Source organism: Camelina sativa, chromosome 17 (assembly GCF_030686135.1).
Source record: "Camelina sativa cultivar CO46 ecotype springtype chromosome 17, ASM3068613v1".
NCBI classification, from domain to species: domain Eukaryota; kingdom Viridiplantae; phylum Streptophyta; class Magnoliopsida; order Brassicales; family Brassicaceae; genus Camelina; species Camelina sativa.
Genome location: NC_141896.1, coordinates 3,471,460 through 3,488,766, shown reverse-complemented (window position 1 = coordinate 3,488,766; position 17,307 = coordinate 3,471,460). Strand labels below are relative to the sequence as shown.

At 35.6% G+C, this 17,307-nt stretch overlaps 4 protein-coding genes and 1 non-coding gene across 8 annotated transcripts; 2 read left to right on the top strand and 3 right to left on the bottom strand.

The window, feature by feature from the left end:
* Positions 1 to 602: 602 nt before the first annotated feature.
* Positions 603 to 3,738, bottom strand: LOC104755101 (uncharacterized). Its single transcript, XM_010477435.3, has 9 exons — positions 3,526 to 3,738; positions 3,296 to 3,392; positions 2,529 to 2,610; positions 2,363 to 2,430; positions 2,171 to 2,268; positions 1,559 to 1,695; positions 1,412 to 1,479; positions 986 to 1,049; positions 603 to 835 (listed from the first exon to the last, which is right to left on the bottom strand). Exons 2-9 carry the CDS (start codon positions 3,304 to 3,306, stop codon positions 818 to 820), a joined length of 546 nt encoding a protein of 181 aa, XP_010475737.1. The 5' UTR covers positions 3,307 to 3,392; positions 3,526 to 3,738; the 3' UTR covers positions 603 to 817.
* A 119-nt stretch (positions 3,739 to 3,857) lies between these two features.
* On the top strand, positions 3,858 to 7,009 carry LOC104755099 (serine/arginine-rich splicing factor SR30). 3 transcript variants are annotated; one of them, XR_015586490.1, is made up of 14 exons: positions 3,877 to 3,949; positions 4,040 to 4,126; positions 4,216 to 4,281; positions 4,381 to 4,455; positions 4,540 to 4,642; positions 4,744 to 4,790; positions 4,881 to 4,938; positions 5,032 to 5,081; positions 5,208 to 5,264; positions 5,350 to 5,453; positions 5,544 to 5,621; positions 6,258 to 6,385; positions 6,584 to 6,623; positions 6,786 to 7,009. XR_015586490.1 is itself a non-coding variant. In XM_087494559.1 (13 exons), exons 2-13 carry the CDS (start codon positions 4,040 to 4,042, stop codon positions 6,798 to 6,800), a joined length of 780 nt encoding a protein of 259 aa, XP_087350685.1. In that variant the 5' UTR covers positions 3,858 to 3,949; the 3' UTR covers positions 6,801 to 7,009. The 3 variants fall into 3 exon arrangements, 1 of the variants encoding a protein (XP_087350685.1); XR_015586489.1 differs by having other exon boundaries at positions 3,858 to 3,949; positions 6,258 to 6,623; XM_087494559.1 differs by lacking the exon at positions 6,258 to 6,385 and having other exon boundaries at positions 3,858 to 3,949.
* A 1,777-nt stretch (positions 7,010 to 8,786) lies between these two features.
* LOC104755098 (ATP-dependent Clp protease proteolytic subunit-related protein 3, chloroplastic) lies at positions 8,787 to 12,040 on the top strand. Of its 2 annotated transcripts, XR_015586468.1 has the most exons (11): positions 8,787 to 9,341; positions 9,550 to 9,651; positions 9,747 to 9,869; positions 9,961 to 10,020; positions 10,181 to 10,277; positions 10,355 to 10,428; positions 10,622 to 10,675; positions 10,762 to 10,845; positions 11,316 to 11,438; positions 11,627 to 11,700; positions 11,908 to 12,040. XR_015586468.1 is itself a non-coding variant. In XM_010477432.3 (10 exons), the coding sequence occupies exons 1-9, from the start codon at positions 9,033 to 9,035 to the stop codon at positions 11,409 to 11,411; spliced, it is 999 nt and encodes a 332-aa protein (XP_010475734.1). In that variant the 5' UTR covers positions 8,787 to 9,032; the 3' UTR covers positions 11,412 to 11,438; positions 11,627 to 11,858. The 2 variants fall into 2 exon arrangements, 1 of the variants encoding a protein (XP_010475734.1); XM_010477432.3 differs by lacking the exon at positions 11,908 to 12,040 and having other exon boundaries at positions 11,627 to 11,858.
* Positions 12,041 to 12,213: 173 nt separating this feature from the next.
* Positions 12,214 to 12,285, bottom strand: TRNAE-UUC (transfer RNA glutamic acid (anticodon UUC)). The gene has a single exon. It is a non-coding gene; the product is annotated as a tRNA-Glu (tRNA).
* Positions 12,286 to 12,692: 407 nt separating this feature from the next.
* Positions 12,693 to 17,081, bottom strand: LOC104755097 (respiratory burst oxidase homolog protein B). Its single transcript, XM_010477431.2, has 12 exons — positions 16,281 to 17,081; positions 15,858 to 16,017; positions 15,675 to 15,723; positions 15,452 to 15,565; positions 14,904 to 15,338; positions 14,438 to 14,824; positions 14,248 to 14,343; positions 14,013 to 14,128; positions 13,829 to 13,931; positions 13,655 to 13,728; positions 13,029 to 13,537; positions 12,693 to 12,936 (listed from the first exon to the last, which is right to left on the bottom strand). The coding sequence occupies exons 1-12, from the start codon at positions 16,660 to 16,662 to the stop codon at positions 12,827 to 12,829; spliced, it is 2,535 nt and encodes an 844-aa protein (XP_010475733.2). The 5' UTR covers positions 16,663 to 17,081; the 3' UTR covers positions 12,693 to 12,826.
* Between the last annotated feature and the right edge of the window lie 226 nt (positions 17,082 to 17,307).

The window sequence follows — 17,307 nt, the reverse complement described above, 5'->3', positions numbered from 1 at the left end:
CGTACTGATAATATAAGTTGTACAAATACGTATGATTTGTTGTACAAATACGAATAATTCTGATTGATTAATGACACTATTGACACTTGCAAGAATAGTATATAAAGAGAGTTTTCCATGGATTAATCTTAAAATGAGGAAAATAGGGAAAAAGACAAGTCATAATGTGGTCATTACAATTCGCATAACATGAGGATGAGGACAATCTTAGCACATATATCGAATTTCTGGTGTCACCTTCACCTAATCTCGTGTAGGTGGCCTCTATTCTATATTTTGGTTTTTATAAAACTTTGTCACATCGATAGAAACGGTGCAAGCACGTGTATGTTGTACTATCATATCATTTACACCTTATAAGTAAATTCGTAGGCACATTATTATTCCTCAGTCCTTTAATGGTTTATAGCCATTTGTTTACAACATTTTCGATTTGTTTATTTGTCATTTTTATCTTTATTTTATTTATTTTTGTAAATTTCAAAACTCAAACTCGACCATAAAGGAGGAAACAAAATTATTGTAATTAAAAATCAATTAAAACAAAAGTGACTTAACCGAATTAATTGAGCACATAATTATAGGATTTGCGCCACGGTGACTTGCTTAAGGCGTAAAAAGCCATTGATTATACGGAATTAGAAACTGTAGAAACCTTAGCTAAGGTTGATGCTCCCTCATAAAATAAACATCAAATATTTGTAAGCGAATCAAAACAAAGCTAAGGTTGATCCGGACAAAAGCTTCATAAGTTTAGAGAACATAAACGGAGATCATAATATCTCTCTCCGGACAACATGGACCTTTAACTTCGTCCTCAATCTAGCCGCTCCATCTGCAGACATTTCAAATAAACATAGGCAATACCAATATAAGAAACTTTTGATTTGTGTGTTCTTTCAAAATCGAGTAAATATCGACAATGAGACTGCTTAGCAACAATAATAATAAGAACATAGAAGCGCGAAAGAGGGGCGTAGTGTACCTTCCAGAGACCGTCGTTAAGGTAATGCATGGTGTCCACTCCGATTCCTTTGTTTATGCCCTTTCTGTGGACGAACACAAGAAAACCGAATAAGGAGTGTTAACTACACATAGACCTAGTCAGTAAATCACTACCATTAAACTAACATAGAGACAAATCTAGATTGTGATAATGGCACAGAGAAGGAAAAGTTTAGCGAAGTGAAAGTAAATTTATGAGCAAACAGGCGAAAGGTGACCCCATTCTATTCTGGTGCAAAGATGTGTACCCAAGGAAAGAAGAGAAACCAATAAAGTAACAAATATTGGGTTCCTTAGAGAGAAAACTGTAGCCAAGAGTCCGTAAGTTGGCTTAAATTTGAAAGTATATAGAAGTACATGTTTGTATTTTCTAATTTATTCCTACACAAGGAAAAAATTGACTTACATGTCCTTGGCTGACATTTTGGTGAAGCCTATTGCTAAGGCGTGTTGCTTTCCTTCTGCATATATGGCCTAGGCAAACACATATTCATGGTTAAGATAAGCAAAAACAAACAAAAACGCACCCAAGGAAAGAGTGTTTTGTTCATACCACTGGCCTTTCAGCGTCAACTTCTTCATCCAGAACGCCTCCCGGTGAAGTAAGACCAGGACACATTATGTTTGCACCAGAGAGAACAAACTTTATGGCACCTCTATCAACTTGAAACCTCCTCATTATATTTGGGTCTGCAAAATTTCAATAATTTAACTGCCAAATTGACATTCTTGGCTAACTAATAAAACCCCAAATTTTCTATTGGATTCACTCTAGTATGTGAAATTATAGGAACGTAATGTCTTTAAGAACATATTTTGCTAACCCGGGAAAGGTATGGAGAAATATATTTAACTAAAGTTCATGGCTTTCTAATTAACAATGGACCTTTTATATAGTACAGTGGCATGAGATAAGCGAAAGGAAGAACAACTTACAGAAACCAAAACCCTGGAAATTCCAAAAGTGTCAGACATATTATTCAACTACATGCAGTTTTTTAACCAGGTAAATTACTAAGTTCTAATGCAGATCATAGTGACTAATGCAGATCATAGTGAAACTAACAGGTGGTTATTATAATTTGTTAAGATAAACACCCAAATATGTTATGCTGTGACAACAAGACCATATAGCATGAATGGTGTGAAGGAAGAGTGATATTACATTGATGAAGAAGTCGCAGTGTTGGCATGTATGGCCCGTCACGGATACAGAAGAAGAGGGGGACATTGTTGACAACAACAAGGGTCAGATGGTTTGGGCTGCACGAGGTCAAGAGTAAGTGTAAGAATAGAAAGTGGTAAAAGAAAATTCAGAAAACATACTACTGATATATGAGGTTGTGATTTTACAAACCACTTCACTACGATAAGAGGAATCTTTTTGGGGAGTAGATCCTCCATCACTGTTTCAAGTCCCGGGTACTGCAACATTTACATACACATTCTTTATATCTACCAAACTACACGAAATCATAAAAGTTTAAGAAGGGGGAAAAAGGCAAATGAAACAACAGGCATACCTCATCTTGAATACTCTGGCGGATCCTACGTTGAACAGATGCCTTCACTTGGTTTTGTGATGAAATCTCCTCCAAACAAAACCTAGGTTAAAAAGATTGAACATAAATACCACCTTCATAGACATAATGGTATAGCAAATATATCTAAAGGCCTTTCCAAGCAGAAGACTCTTTTTTAAAAAAAAGAAAAAAAAACCTTAAACTTGATAGCACTCTCTGATAGTTGCGAGTTCCAATCAAGACTCAAACTTTTCACTATGAACCACACTTTCTTTGTAAAGATTTGGTAAACACTATCAAAACAGATCATATATAACAAAAGAAATTATCAGAGAACAAGCAACAGCGACCAAAACCTAACAAACTTGAAGATGTTTGCTTTTGAGAACTCACAACCTTCCAGAAGATATAACAACCAGCCATACAGAGACAATTCTAAACAATGAAATCAGAAAGCTTACGTACCAACAATGTGGTCGAAAAGTAACTAGAAGCCAATATCCTCCAAAAATTGTGATTAAGAATTTGTAGTAAACTATAAAGTGCAGTAGAGGTCATTACATTACTAGTCACAAGCTACTGTCCTCCTGACCTAAAAGATCATCCAAACCAGACCCCTTAATCGAAATTACATTCCCATCACGCCACATAATCTATATAAACTAGTATAAAACAATGCCGAGATGTTGAGAACACTAATTCTTAGATGATAAAATTATGAATTGATAAAATAAAAATTTTAACATGTTGGGAGGAAAGATGCTTACTTCTTGAACATGTTGGAGGAAAGGTAGGTTTAGGAGAAAGAGTCGATGTAACTAACAACTGAAGATAATCTCCAATTTCTAACTATGATTTGCTTCCCTGCAAAGTGAACATTGGAGGATGTTGATTTGAGAGATTAAACTGAGATATTTCGTAACATAAAATCAACAACAAAATTGGAGAAATTCAATATAAAACATAAAATTCAAACGGAACAGAGCCAGGAACTCACGGACTGAGAGAAGATGGCTGACGGAGAAATGGGCCCTCGACGGAGGAGGAGTAGTAAAACTAATCGGCGATTGAGATTTGAGAAGGAAGCAGTAGAAGAAGAGCCGAGAGAAGTGGATGTTTTCTCCCGAATTATTAAAACGACAGTGTTTCACAAAACCTAGGGAACGAGTGAATAAGATCCGATGGGTACCAGTTCGATCCGACCAAACCCGAAATTGGGGAACTACATATTTAAAGAGCCCATTGGGCTGATGATATCTGTCAATTGGGCTTTTCGTGGGCCGCAGAGGATTAGTAGATCTCTCGACTTAATTAAAAAAACTCGTTTCTATAAAGACAAGGAACGAACGGTAGTTGTCTTGTTTCCAGAACAATCTTCAATACTTTCTCGAACCTCTTTCCTTCTTCTGTCCTGCGAAAAGGTGAGTTTCAAAATCTTTTCCAAGGGATCTAATTCAATTTAGTTCCTGATTTCTTGATTTTTCAATTTTGTTCTGCCTCTGAGATTTCAGATGAGTAGCCGATGGAATCGTACGATCTACGTCGGGAATCTCCCTGGAGATATTCGCATGCGTGAGGTTGAAGATCTCTTCTACAAGGTTTGCAATTTCCTCCTCTTTTCTTGTAATTCGCAATTTTTTTTATGGTTTTTGATCGGCGCTTTTATATAAATATATCTTCGTTGCAGTACGGACCAATTGTGGACATTGATTTGAAGATTCCACCGAGACCTCCTGGTTATGCCTTTGTCGAGGTATTTTAATTATCATTCTTTGATTTGTTTATATGTTTATATTATTATTGTTAACTGTCTATTATAATGACTAAGAGAGTCTGTTATTATTTGATGCAGTTCGAAGATCCTCGTGATGCTGACGATGCTATCTATGGCCGTGATGGATATGACTTTGCTGGCTGTCGACTTAGGGTTTAGCCTACTGAACGCTTTTGATGTTTTGACTTAACTTAAGTTTCTCTTATTTATTTTCTAAAAGATGATGTCTTTTTTTAGGTTGAGATTGCACATGGTGGTCGTAGAGGTTCATCATCAGTTGATAGGTACAGCAGCAGCTACAGTGGTAGCCGTGCACCTTCAAGACGCTCCGACTTTCGTGGTTTGTAAAGTCTTCTCCTTTGTGTTTGTTTGCCGTTTGTTGTGTTAATAAGACGTTTGTATTTGATGATGACTCACTTTTTTTATGTTGGAAACATACAGTGCTTGTGACTGGATTACCACCATCTGCTTCTTGGCAGGACCTTAAGGTAATGGATACTCTATATAGTCCTGTTTCTAGATGCGGGTTCTCTATTTCTTGTTTGATTTATCTTTATTTGGTTTTTATGGGCGGTTAGGATCACATGCGCAAAGCTGGAGATGTCTGCTTTTCTGAAGTTTTTCGTGACCGTGGAGGTTAGTTAGTTTCATTAATCTTGTTGTAGGTGTTTATGTTGGTTTTTAGGCATCTGAACCGGAGGACTCACGTTTAACATTATTTTTTTGTAGGCATGTCTGGGGTTGTTGATTATAGCAACTATGATGATATGAAGTACGCGGTAAGTTGTATATCTTTCCAACGCAAATGTTCCCAGCCTTATTTGTTTAACAGCTACCGAGCTGAATTTGTCTTTCTAGAGGCCAATGTTGGATCTTTGATGTTCCTTTCAATTTTTGTTTAACAGTTAAGGAAGCTCGATGACTCTGAGTTTCGAAATGCTTTTTCTAAAGCTTACATACGGGTATGTTATATTTTCTTATATTGACTTTGACACTTTGTTATATCATTAGATATATTATGGAGTTACCTCAAATTTAACTGTTCAGGTGAGAGAATATGAGTCGAGGAGTGTGAGTCGCAGCCCGGATTATTCCAGAAGCAGGAGTCGGAGCCGTGGTCGAAGCTATAGCTATAGTAGCAGGAGCAGGAGGTCTGTTTTTTTTCATAAAACTAAGGAATAATAGTGATTGACTGCTCAAACTCATTTATGAAAATTAACTGACTTCTAAATGCATTGCAGTGTGTCACCTGCTAGATCCGTTTCCCCGCGGTCACGGTCTCTTACTCGCTCTCGTTCGCCACATAGCTCTGTTTCAAGGTAGGACCTTTTGTTGTTTTCGAAAACAGTTAAATTTGCTTGACCCTTTTAATCCGTCTAGCTATATGGTAGTGGGACTAGTTGATTGCCACTTGATTATCTTCCTAAGAACTATAATAGTTGATACTCATTCCTTGATGGCGAAATTAAACTATGTTGAAGTTTTCCATGTCACACAAAAATCCAGTATGGGTGAAGTTGCTTCATCGTTTGGGACCTCGAGAGTTCCCTTTTTCATTCCTTACAACTTGAATGTGTTTTTTATGTTTCGAGTTTTTTCAACAGAGCTGCTTCAGTGATTTTTAGCCAAATTACAGTTTTCTGAAATGATCAAACCAACACCAAGTCACGTCTTCTGAAATGATCCCTCGTGTCCTTTCTCTTTCCTCTCCTGGATGGTTTTCTTTATCTATAGCTTCACTTCTCAACTTTTTCCAGCAACGGTGAATTTAATACGGATCAGTCTACACTATCTGACTTCTTCAGTTTTATAATTTAGAGAACACTTGCCTAGACGTTTTCTTTTTGTAAAGATTTCATTGCTGTTGGAAGGGCAACGATATGAATCTGGATTTCTGAGGCCTGTCGTTAATCATTTACAGTGATTACAATTGTATTGCCTTGTTTGTTTTCTAGATCTGGCTCACTGCTGCGAGCTGGGGATTGGATCTTAGGGACTTGATGGGTCATCTAGATGGATTGTTGGACTGGATTTACAAAGCCGGATTAGCATGAACTTGAACTTCTATTTTTGGTCTGGTCTGGTACTCAGCGCGTATCAGCTGTAGGATCTAATCACAGCGTTTGGGACTATGACTCCCCAATATATTATCTGATTTGACAATGCTGTGTTGTGTTCTTTTCTAGGCCAGAACTTAAGTCCCGAGACCAGTTGGGAGATGGTCAGTGAATTGCTTTCTGATCCGACACTTACATGGTTTTTTTTTTTTGTCCTGCTGCAGGTCGCGATCAAGATCAAGATCCGGTTCTCCTGTTTCACCTGTAAGTCTAAAAAGCTGAGCCTTCTTTAATTCTCAATCTCTGGTGTATTTTTAAATGGCTGATCACTTTGTTTGTGTCCGCAAACCATCCCTCCGAGTGTTTTAGCAATAATCTATCTTGAGTTCATCACTTCTTCTTCAGCTAACATGGTGTATTTTACAGGTGAGATCTGATTGAAAAAGAAAACCGGAGATCTGATTGAAAAAGAAACCGGAGTTGTCGTGTCATTAACAAGCAAACTCTGTCGGCTGCATATTTAAATTCAGACGTTTATATTTTTACATTACAAAGCTTGTCGTGTGTTTTAAGCTATTCTTTTAATGATTCTCTTTTAATACTCGTGTTACAGTAAAACCTCTATAAATAAATAATTTTGATAGTCCAAATTTGGTTAGTATAAGAAACAGCAAAATTTAATAAGATAATAAAATAATAGTTTTGTAAAAAATTTCTGTAAAATATGATCGTAATAATATCATAAATTAATAATTATATAATTTTATACATATTTATAAATTGATATAATAGTGTATGGTTTAAAATTCTGATTTTTTAAAAAAGCTTATTTTAAAAATAATTATTATGTTGTATTTCTAACTATAATAATATAAATACTATATACCATGTGTTTTAAAAATTTTTAATATCATAAATTAAGAAGATATGCATTAATTTTCATTTTAATAGTTTTATAGGCTATTAAAATGTGATAATTGATATTCCATAAATTTGAATTTAATTTATTTATGTAATGTGTATAAGTGATATTGCTTATAGTATTTATAATTTATAACTAATAAAGTTTTCTAAATATTACAAATTTAATTCTAAAACAATAAAATTTCTAACTTACGAAATCTAATTTTCTTTTGCTAAAATTGTTTTAACTAATAATTGTTAAAAATTTAAACAACTAGAATATATATCTATAAATTAATTATTAAATTATTAATAAAATTATGGTTCCAATATTATTGATTTATAGAGTTTCTACGGTAGATTATCTATCTTTAGTTAATTAGTTCATCTTTAGCTAGCGATGGTGTACAAATTTTGTTTTACAAGTGAGATCTGATAGATAATGTTGTATAATGATCTAATCCGAGTTGACTAGCTGTATCCGAATTAGTTTCATACTCTCATGCTTTTCAGGATTCATTGCCAATAGAATTTGATTCGAATCTGAGTTTATTCTACTGGTCTTTTCGTATAGGACGACTAATATGTCTTTCTAGTTTTAGTTGTGAACATGTTATTGGTTTGTTGTGTCATTAACAAGGCAGAAATTGTCTCGACTACATATTAAAGTCCATGAGACGTTGTGTTGGATGTTTTTTTCTTTCAGAGGCAATTGCGAAAGAAGTGAAAGGAAAGGATGCTTAAATATAATTACCATCCGCCTCATAACACAACAACTTTATATTAACAAATCTCCATCCATATATTTTTACATTACAACTATTATTGGGTCTATGGTGTCTTTTAAGATTCTCTTTAATTATGCTATTGTTTTTGGCCAAGATTACTAAAACTCGTGTGATAGTACAATAAAACCTCTATATATTAATAAATTTTGTTGGTTCTAATTTTAGCCAGTGTTAAAAATAGCAAAATTTAATAAAATAATAAAATAATATGTTTTTTAAAAATTCTCATGTAAAATATGGTCCCAACAATATCATAAATTAATAATCATATAATTTTACACATATATATATATATATAAAACAATTGTTATGTTGTATTTCTAACTCTGATGATCTAAAATACTATATAACATGTCATAAAAAACTATTTTAAAAAGTTTTTTAATATCATAAATTAATAAGATATGCATCAATTTTCATTTTGATAGTTTTATATGCTATTAAAATATGACAATTAATATTATTATCCATATATTTGAATTTATGTATGTTATATGTATAAGTGATATTGTTTATAGTATTTGTAACTTGTGGCCAATAATATTTTTTAAACATTACAGATTAAATTCTAAACAATAAAATTTATATTTTAAAATTTAAACAATTAAAATAAGACCATTATTAATTTATAGAGGTTTTAGTGCTAGATTAAATTCCCGCAAAATCTGTTCGATTTGAATCCCACCAACATCCACACTGATATACAAGTCGATTCTTCTCTCACCTTAATACTGACATATAAAATTGTACCTAATAATAAGTACAGTTAACTCGAGAGTCTGTCTATTGCAACTGGGCCTGGGTCTCCCAACATGGGCCTAGGCTATACAAGGGGTAAGATTATGGGCTCGATAACCCGACCCGAAATGTATTCTCTCCCTCACTCCCAAAGCATCATCGGTGCTAAATCCTCTGGTTTCCTTTCACCAGCCAGTCCCATTCTCGCGAGCTTCCGTCTTCAGTAGCTCCTTCTTCCACCACCATGGCCTCTTGCTTACAAGCATCCATGAATTCTCTGCTTCCACGCTCTTCTTCTTTTTCTTCTCATCCTCCTTTATCTTTGAATTCGCCTGGAAGAACAAACTTGAAGACCTTTCGCTATGCCTTTCGCGCCAGAGCCTCTGCCAAGATCCCTATGCCTCCGATAAATCCCAAGGATCCATTTCTCTCAACGCTCGCTTCCGTTGCCGCCAATTCTCCAGAAAAACTTTTTAATCGGCCGGTTAACTCTGATGTGCCGCCCTATCTTGACATCTTTGACTCCCCTCAGCTCATGTCTTCTCCTGCTCAGGTGAACGATCCTCGTCCAAATCCGTTTCATATATAAAGTATTTTAGGCTCCCTGAGTTTAGTTAAATGCTCTGGTTTGAGAATGAGTTGAATTTGGAGTTTTCGTGACTAAGCAATAGTATGATTTGATGAGTTTGATAGTCGCTGCATCATTGATACACACTGCTTTTCAAATCCACTGAAGGAATCTGTTGGTTAAAATTTATTAGGTTGAAAGATCAGTGGCTTACAACGAGCATAGACCGAGAACTCCACCACCAGACTTACCCTCTATGCTTCTTGACGGAAGAATTGTTTACATTGGAATGCCTGTGAGTTACTTCAGTTCTGGGATTTTGGATGGAGTTTTGGTAGTGAGGAGTGCGTAGACTGATGTTTGTGATGCTGACTTGTTTTTGTTTTTCAGCTTGTGCCGGCAGTTACAGAGCTTGTTGTCGCAGAGCTAATGTATCTTCAGTGGCTTGATCCTAAGGAACCCATTTACATTTATATCAATTCCACAGGGACCACTCGTGATGATGGCGAGACGGTGAGATTTGAACACTTTTTCTAATCATCTAGACCCTTTTTTTTTTTTTTTTCATTCTTTTTAATATCAGTGAACAATGTTGATTAAACAGGTTGGCATGGAATCGGAAGGTTTTGCTATCTATGATTCTTTGATGCAACTTAAGAATGAGGTAATTTGTTTATTTACGAGTAATCTGCTTGTGAAATGCAAACATATAAATAATAAGTTATGAATAGAAGAAATTACTCAAGCTACTCGAGTAATTATCGAGATAAGCACTTTATCTTCTCCCAAGTGTGATCCAGAATGGTTTTTTTTTACTGTTGCAGGTACATACAGTCTGTGTGGGAGCAGCCATAGGTCAGGCATGTCTTTTACTTTCAGCGGGTACAAAGGGTAAACGGTTTATGATGCCGCATGCTAAAGGTAAACATTTTGGTCAACTGGGTGGTTCACTCCTGATTATCAAAGCCTCTCAAATTTTTTGATTTAATATCTTGCAGCAATGATCCAGCAACCTCGTGTGCCTTCTTCTGGGTTGATGCCTGCCAGTGATGTCCTGATTCGTGCCAAAGAGGTTTGATGTTCCCTCTGCACACTCTGTCCTAGGAACTTAGATTTTCTCGCGGTGTTTGTTTATACATTCATCCCGGATATTTTATATAATTTGGAAACGAATTCCTCACTTAAGCATTTAGCGCGGAATGTTATTAACCTAGAGGTGTAGAAACTGAGTTTAATTATCCCACATTCCTGATTTGCAATTGCAGGTTATAACAAACAGGGATATACTTGTGGAGCTACTATCAAAGCACACTGGGAATGTGAGTGCAGAAAGTTTCTTTCACTTAATAATTTTGTGTGGAGAAATTTATGGCTGATTAAAAACATTCTTATATATGTCATTTAGTCCGTGGAGACTGTAGCTAACGTGATGAGAAGGCCATATTACATGGATGCCCCAAAAGCTCAAGAATTTGGAGTCATTGACAAGGTAAGTTCGGGAACCGTAACATGTGATACTGATTTTCTTATGCACATACTAAGAAATTGAGCTAATTTGTCGTCATTAAGATAAGTAATCTTCCCACTTCCCAGTCAAGGTTTCCACTCTGCCGCTTTTTTCTGATGTTAGCCTGGGCTTAAGATGAATATGTTTTCAAACTCTTCCAAGTTAAAGACACTATTAGTGTTGCATGGAATGTTATATTGCTGACACGTATTGCTCCAAATTTGAGACCTTAGTTTTGGAAAACTTCTTCATTTGTCTGTTTCCTCAAGGTTTTAAGGTTTCATCGAAGACATATGAGAGTTCTTGCCTGGGTCTAAAATTTCCAAGTTTCCAGTTTGACATCTGTTGGTTTTTGATCAGAAAACACTGTTTAATAAAATTTAACATTTGAGATGATCTCATCATTTGGTCTCTGTTGCATTATAACAAAACTGTGGAACAATTTTCACCAGATTCTTTGGCGCGGTCAAGAAAAGATTATTGCGGATGTGGTTCCTTCAGATGAATTCGACAAGAATGCGGGGATTAGAAGTGTAGAACAAGTCTAGTTTCAAGTTCTCTTGCCTCAAATCACTGTAAGTGACATGTTTAACTTATCCATAAGCATGAATATTTTAAGAACAAGAGAATATTCTGTGGTTGGTAATGATTCTTATTCATGGAAATCCATGTAAATCACCTGCATATCACTTGAATGAAAACATGAAAAAGCTTATCGTGGTACAGTATGATATTTATTAGCTTGAAATCTCCTCATTTGCAGGGGTGTCATGGAGAAGAACAAATAGACTGACCAAAATTCACATCGGCCGTGACAGCCTTGCTTCAAATCACTTGGTAAATGTGAATCATGGGATTAGGAGAATCATACTAAAAGGATCTTGAAATATTATGATAAAATTGTAATGTGTTTGTTCGTTAGCCAAAGTAAATCAATACAATCTTCAACTCTCTTTTTACCCCCATTTGATTTCAGTATTGAACAGTTTCATACACTTTTATTTTGGTCAGCTTTTTAAAATTCTGCTATATCAATTTGGCCAGGTTGAATAGCAATGGCAATTGGGACTCACTATAAAGTTGATGTACTAAGGTGTAGTGCCTTGAGCGTGTTATTATATTTTGACCGATAAACAATGGTCGACAGAGATAAATAGTAACATGATTGTGGTGCTCACTAGACAAGAGTCATCAAGTGAAGTGATCTTCCAACAGTCAAGTTAGACGTATATAAATAACCCCAACAGTCCACGTAACTTAGTGAATGAACATAACAAATTCCGTAGCCAGAAGAACCAACTTACATGGAGCTTTGAAATATACGGAAACAAAATAAAAAAATCAAAAAAGCTCCGATGCCGGGAATCGAACCCGGGTCTCCTGGGTGAAAGCCAGATATCCTAACCGCTGGACGACATCGGATTTGTTGATAATCATTTCGTTTCACTTTACTTAATCTTAGACGTTTCTCGCCCAAAAGCCAAACTCTCCGTATTAGTTAGTTCTTGCTTGTGAGATTTCTGTCTGTCTGCTTAATATTATCTCTGCTGACTCATCATCATTAACTCAGGGAGGCTGCTTTGAGCGATGGCAGAGGATACGAGCTTTGAGGAAGAAAGGAAGCTTGAATTACTACGCCTAAGTCCCCTTTTATTTACACTCTTATTTTCTCCTATTTAGATTATAGAAAAGTTCAAGTTGTAGTCTCAGGTACATTTAGAACCCCTTTAAAGTGGTTATAATAGATATCAGCTTGACACTATTTGCTTTTTTCGTATTAGTTAGTTTATGTGTATTTGCTTTGATAATGCACTTGCATTCAAAAAACATGGTGAAAACGGATTTTAATCATTGGTTTATTAGTAGCTACATTTATTCAAAACATGTGTTGCTACTTGCTAGGTTTTATGCAGTTTACTAATGAGTTTATAAATATTAATGATGGATGATTAATATAATTGAACTAGAAATTCTCCTTATGGAACTCAAACTTGGTTGTAGTTTTCCTAGAGAAATCTTGAGCCAGTTTCTTTAACTCTCCTATGATGCATGTATTACCACAGTAGAAAACCCCTACAAACATAATAAAAAAAAAAGTGTAAAATCAATCACTAGAAAGATTTATATTATAGTTTATGGAAATTGTTGTGATAGTGACGACATACCAACTCGTTGATTGACGTGGTTGACAGCGACATGCTTGAAGACGCTACGCCAATCGGGTCGAGCGAAATGGGTTCTGACCCGAGTGCCCGAAACGATGTCAATACCGCTCTTGGCATGGTGCAATGACTGCAACATCGTGATTAGTGCTGACCTCGCGTCTCCTTCCTCATACACGCTCGTGCAGTAATTATGTAGTTCAATCATCCCCTCACTATCATACTCGGCTACCTCGTTCATGACCTCACTGAACCATTCTAATGATCCCTGCTCTCTTGTAACCCAATAGAAATAAGCTCGTTTTGTGGCAACGTAGTTTTTTATAGGGACATTGTGGTTACTAGTGCCTTGTTCGATGGATTTCTGGTTCTTGATGTTGTTAAGGACGTCCCTGATTATACTGATTAATGGTGTCGCTCCGATCCCTAGACCTACCAGGAGCAATACATCGTAGTTCCGGTAATCTTGTGCCGGTGCACCATATGGACCATCGATCAACAGCCTCGGAAACCTTTAGATGTAAATTGATCATATAGTTAACTACTTCTTTTTTTTCTTTGTGAACTTTTTTACTTCTTTCACATGCTCTGTTTTCAAAACAGAATTACGCAAATAATAAATCAAATACCTGGTTATATTATTGGCTTGACCTATGTCAGCTATGAAGAGGCCACTTTGACTTGTTGAGGGAAGTTGACAAACCTATGGTTTTTGTAAATTAAATAATATCAAAACAAGCTGCATAATGCTAATTATAGTGTATATGTCATCAATTTCATACATGTTACTCTTGAAAACTAACCTTCGAAAATAAGGATTTTAGTTGCGATGTCCAGTCGCCGAGCGTACGGATATGAATGCTGAGGTAATCGTCCCCAGAAGCAGAAGTAATTGAAAACGGATGCCTATACAAAATTGAAAAACAGGTTATATATATTAACAAAAATAATAACTTATGATCATAAGTGTTTGGTTTTGTTAAATACCATTGTAATGGTGAGACGTCAGAACAGTTAACATATATGTACTGTCCACTTGTGTACTTGAACCCTTTAGGCTTCGACATGTAAAGTGAAAGTACATTTCCTGGATATACTGCAACCTGAAACTTAAATTAAGTTAAAGTTTTGTAGGATGCATTCGGATTTGAAGAATTTTTATTACTAGAGTTCCTATAGAACTTGCCATAATTTGCATTTTCAATATATTACTAAAACATACCTTTAAGATCTTTACAGCCTTGGCACCTGGTCTAAATGCACGGATCAGTCGTTCAGATGCATATAGTAGTACGGGAACAGCCAGATACATCCACGTCTATACCAAAAACGATGCTTATATTATGTCTAATTTTCTGAAAAATTACATGATTAATGAAGACGTAAAAAATATATAGTATATATTTACGTACCGTCTTGTGGTACCATTCCTTGGAGAGGTAAATAAAGTAGCCATGCACGATTAGAAGCACATAAACGATGACAAACAAATGGTGGGAGTACCAAAAGGCATTGAAACCAGTCAACCGTTTCAGAGATTTTGGTAGGTTCGCCCGGTTGCGTCTGAACCATGATTGGGCCAAGACGTAGGCTACTATCATTAGAACCACCATAATGACACCCGTCCACCCATCTGTCCCTTTCATGAACCATCCGTAATTGTCAGGCCTCTCGTCTCCGAAAAACTTTTTCACTGCCTCAAACTCTACATTTTTTGCATGCAGCAAACGTGGGAAATCACATGCCAGGTGAGATATGGCGTGTAAGCCTATTCCAACCGCGATCCCAAACGCAACAACCTACTTGGATCAAAAGAATTAAGCATAACCAAATTGTTATAATTTATTTTTTTGATGATAAGACCTATATATAATTTACCTTGTGGAAATTGATATTGTCATCAAATGGAACAACGGACCCAAGCTTGGACTTGGTCCTTAGCCAAGTGATAGTGTTCCTACAAACAGGCAAGAGAATAAGAGCCATGTTGAATTTCAAGGTCTCTGCACTGCCTTTGGCCACGGAAACACAATAGCCCAGCACCTCGAACACGGTTCTGCGTTTATACTGTAGAAATTTCCAAGTGAAGAGAGCCATGCAAATGGATATCCACAAAGTTATCACCCAAATCCTTTTCCAGTTCTCCATGAAGAAGTAAGATAAATTCCTAGCAAATCTTTTCAGCGGGTTCCGATCTTTCGTTGGTATGAGCTTCTGGCTCAACATCTTGTTGAGTGCACGTTTGTTCGCAGAAGATGGACTGTTATTCGATTGGCTAGGAACTTGGAGAAGCAATGTTTCCAAGTTGTGTAACTACAAATAAACCATTACTCTGACTCTGTACTTTTGAACACATTGAAATAACAAAATCGTTTGATTGATTAAAAAAAAATCAAGTGTAACCATTTATATTGTAAATAATGAACCTCAATATATCCAAGGTTGTCGCGATCGAGTTCTTCCATGATCAAGGCAGCATATTCATCTACTTTTTCCTTAATCTTTGATAGTTTGTTAGCCGAAGCACTTAAAGCAATTATCTACACAGTAAGCCGCAACAAAACTTAATTTTTGTTTTATTTTTATTAATAGAGAAATTGTGATCAATAGCTATAGTAAGGAAATCGCTATTAATAATCTATCCTTCACCTCCTTAACCTCGTCTCCCGTTATACGTCCGTCCAAATTCTTGTCCACCCTGATTCACATAAACACAAAGAAATAACTAAAGTAATCCTATTAATTACAATATTGTAGTATAACAAATGATAATCAATGCATTATATAAAGTGTCCTTTATATAAGTATGAAACTATATACATATATACTTACATATCAAAAAAGATTTGCAGCCTAGCGTCAAAACTATTGCCTGTGATCTGCTCCCAAAATTCGAATAATTCAGTTTTGGTGATTGACGATGAAGTAGTCCCTCTCCTTCGGACCAACGCCTCATAAAGCTCGTTCACAAATTCGCTAGATTCAACCATTCCTATTTCATTGAAATTTTTGTTTTTATTATTATATCTCTTTTTCAGGAAAAAAAATATTAACTTGAAAATAAATGAAACTATACACTTTCAGAGAAATTTTGTAAATTGACAAAGCTAGCATACATTTGATATTTATAAAGTACGTTTTAAATAGATAAAAATGTTAAAAATAATTAAAAAAAAAACTGAGCATTGCAGTCATGAGATTACCAAACAAAAACAAAAAAAAACTTTAAAATGAAACAAATTTTTTTTTTATTACCTATGCAATGTCCAAATTTGGATTTAGGGAGCTTCCCATCAATGGCTAACTCATCGAATCTCTTACCAACGTCCTCCCAGCCTCTGCCAACAGCGTCGTTTTTGGCGATGAACCTCAAACCTCGAAGAGCAAACATAGCACCGGACGACTTACTACGGTCGAGCCGTGGTGAAGCAAACGACAGTGACTTAACCATCGTTTTTAGCTTCCCTGAAAGAACCGAACGAAGTGTCGCCTTGGACTTCATCGTGCTGATGCTTTCGTCTCGCACTTGGAGTGTGATCTCAACGTAGTCCTCATCAGGATTGCCTGAACCAGTGGCTTTGCATCGGGAAATTTTGTTTTTCTCTCCTTCTGACCAAGACTCCATTTCTTCCTCCATCTTCCTTATAGCATTTGCTACACTTACATTATCCACGCTGTTTTGTATTTGTATTAGTGCAAACTCAAGTCATAACCAACGGATTTTAATGACCATAATAACCTTTGACAATTTCGAGTTTATCATAACTTATGATGTATAAGCAATAGTATATTATAGTTTCTGTCTCAATCATATTCATACATATATACACATGGAGTAAAAGAAAACCACATATATATTGGTATTTATCGCGTACTTTGTAGACGGATTAGAGTTCCATTATATTGATTATTCCATATATCCAACAGAAATCAAATTTATTATAGTAAATGTGTATATCGTGCGAACGTATTAAATTAGAGTTTTGTTTTTCTTGGCTAGACCATGGATGAGGTGGGTTTACATGGGTTCATATTCGGAGTTCTGCTTTTTGGCTCGCTTTTCTAGAATCCGTAATGTATATTTATTTTTATGTAATTTACGAAAATAAACAGACAAGTACAGTACTATGCCATACATAGTATTTATTCGTATTTTAAAACAATTTTATTTATTTTAATTTTTTTAAGAAAAAGCCAACATGTAATATGGTCAATAATTTAGTTTTGAAAGTGAATTAGAAGCCAAAAAAAAACTAGGGCCGCCATTAGGGTTGGTTTGCTG

Coding starts and splice junctions, on each gene's coding strand:
- LOC104755097 (XM_010477431.2), bottom strand. CDS start 16,662: ATGGAGGAAGAAATGGAGTCTTGGTCAGAAGGAGAGAAAAACAAAATT. Junction 15,724..15,857: donor CTGCAAATCTTTTTTGATAT/GTAAGTATATAT, acceptor TATGTGAATCAG/GGTGGACAAGAATTTGGACG. Junction 14,129..14,247: donor AGGCTGTAAAGATCTTAAAG/GTATGTTTTAGT, acceptor TTTAAGTTTCAG/GTTGCAGTATATCCAGGAAA.
- LOC104755099 (XM_087494559.1), top strand. CDS start 4,040: ATGAGTAGCCGATGGAATCGTACGATCTACGTCGGGAATCTCCCTGGA. Junction 4,643..4,743: donor AAGACGCTCCGACTTTCGTG/GTTTGTAAAGTC, acceptor GGAAACATACAG/TGCTTGTGACTGGATTACCA. Junction 5,082..5,207: donor ATGATGATATGAAGTACGCG/GTAAGTTGTATA, acceptor TTTGTTTAACAG/TTAAGGAAGCTCGATGACTC.
- LOC104755101 (XM_010477435.3), bottom strand. Junction 1,696..2,170: donor ACTGCGACTTCTTCATCAAT/GTAATATCACTC, acceptor GAAATTTTGCAG/ACCCAAATATAATGAGGAGG. Junction 1,050..1,411: donor AAAATGTCAGCCAAGGACAT/GTAAGTCAATTT, acceptor GTTCGTCCACAG/AAAGGGCATAAACAAAGGAA.
- LOC104755098 (XM_010477432.3), top strand. CDS start 9,033: ATGGCCTCTTGCTTACAAGCATCCATGAATTCTCTGCTTCCACGCTCT. Junction 9,342..9,549: donor TCATGTCTTCTCCTGCTCAG/GTGAACGATCCT, acceptor AAAATTTATTAG/GTTGAAAGATCAGTGGCTTA. Junction 10,278..10,354: donor TATGATGCCGCATGCTAAAG/GTAAACATTTTG, acceptor AATATCTTGCAG/CAATGATCCAGCAACCTCGT.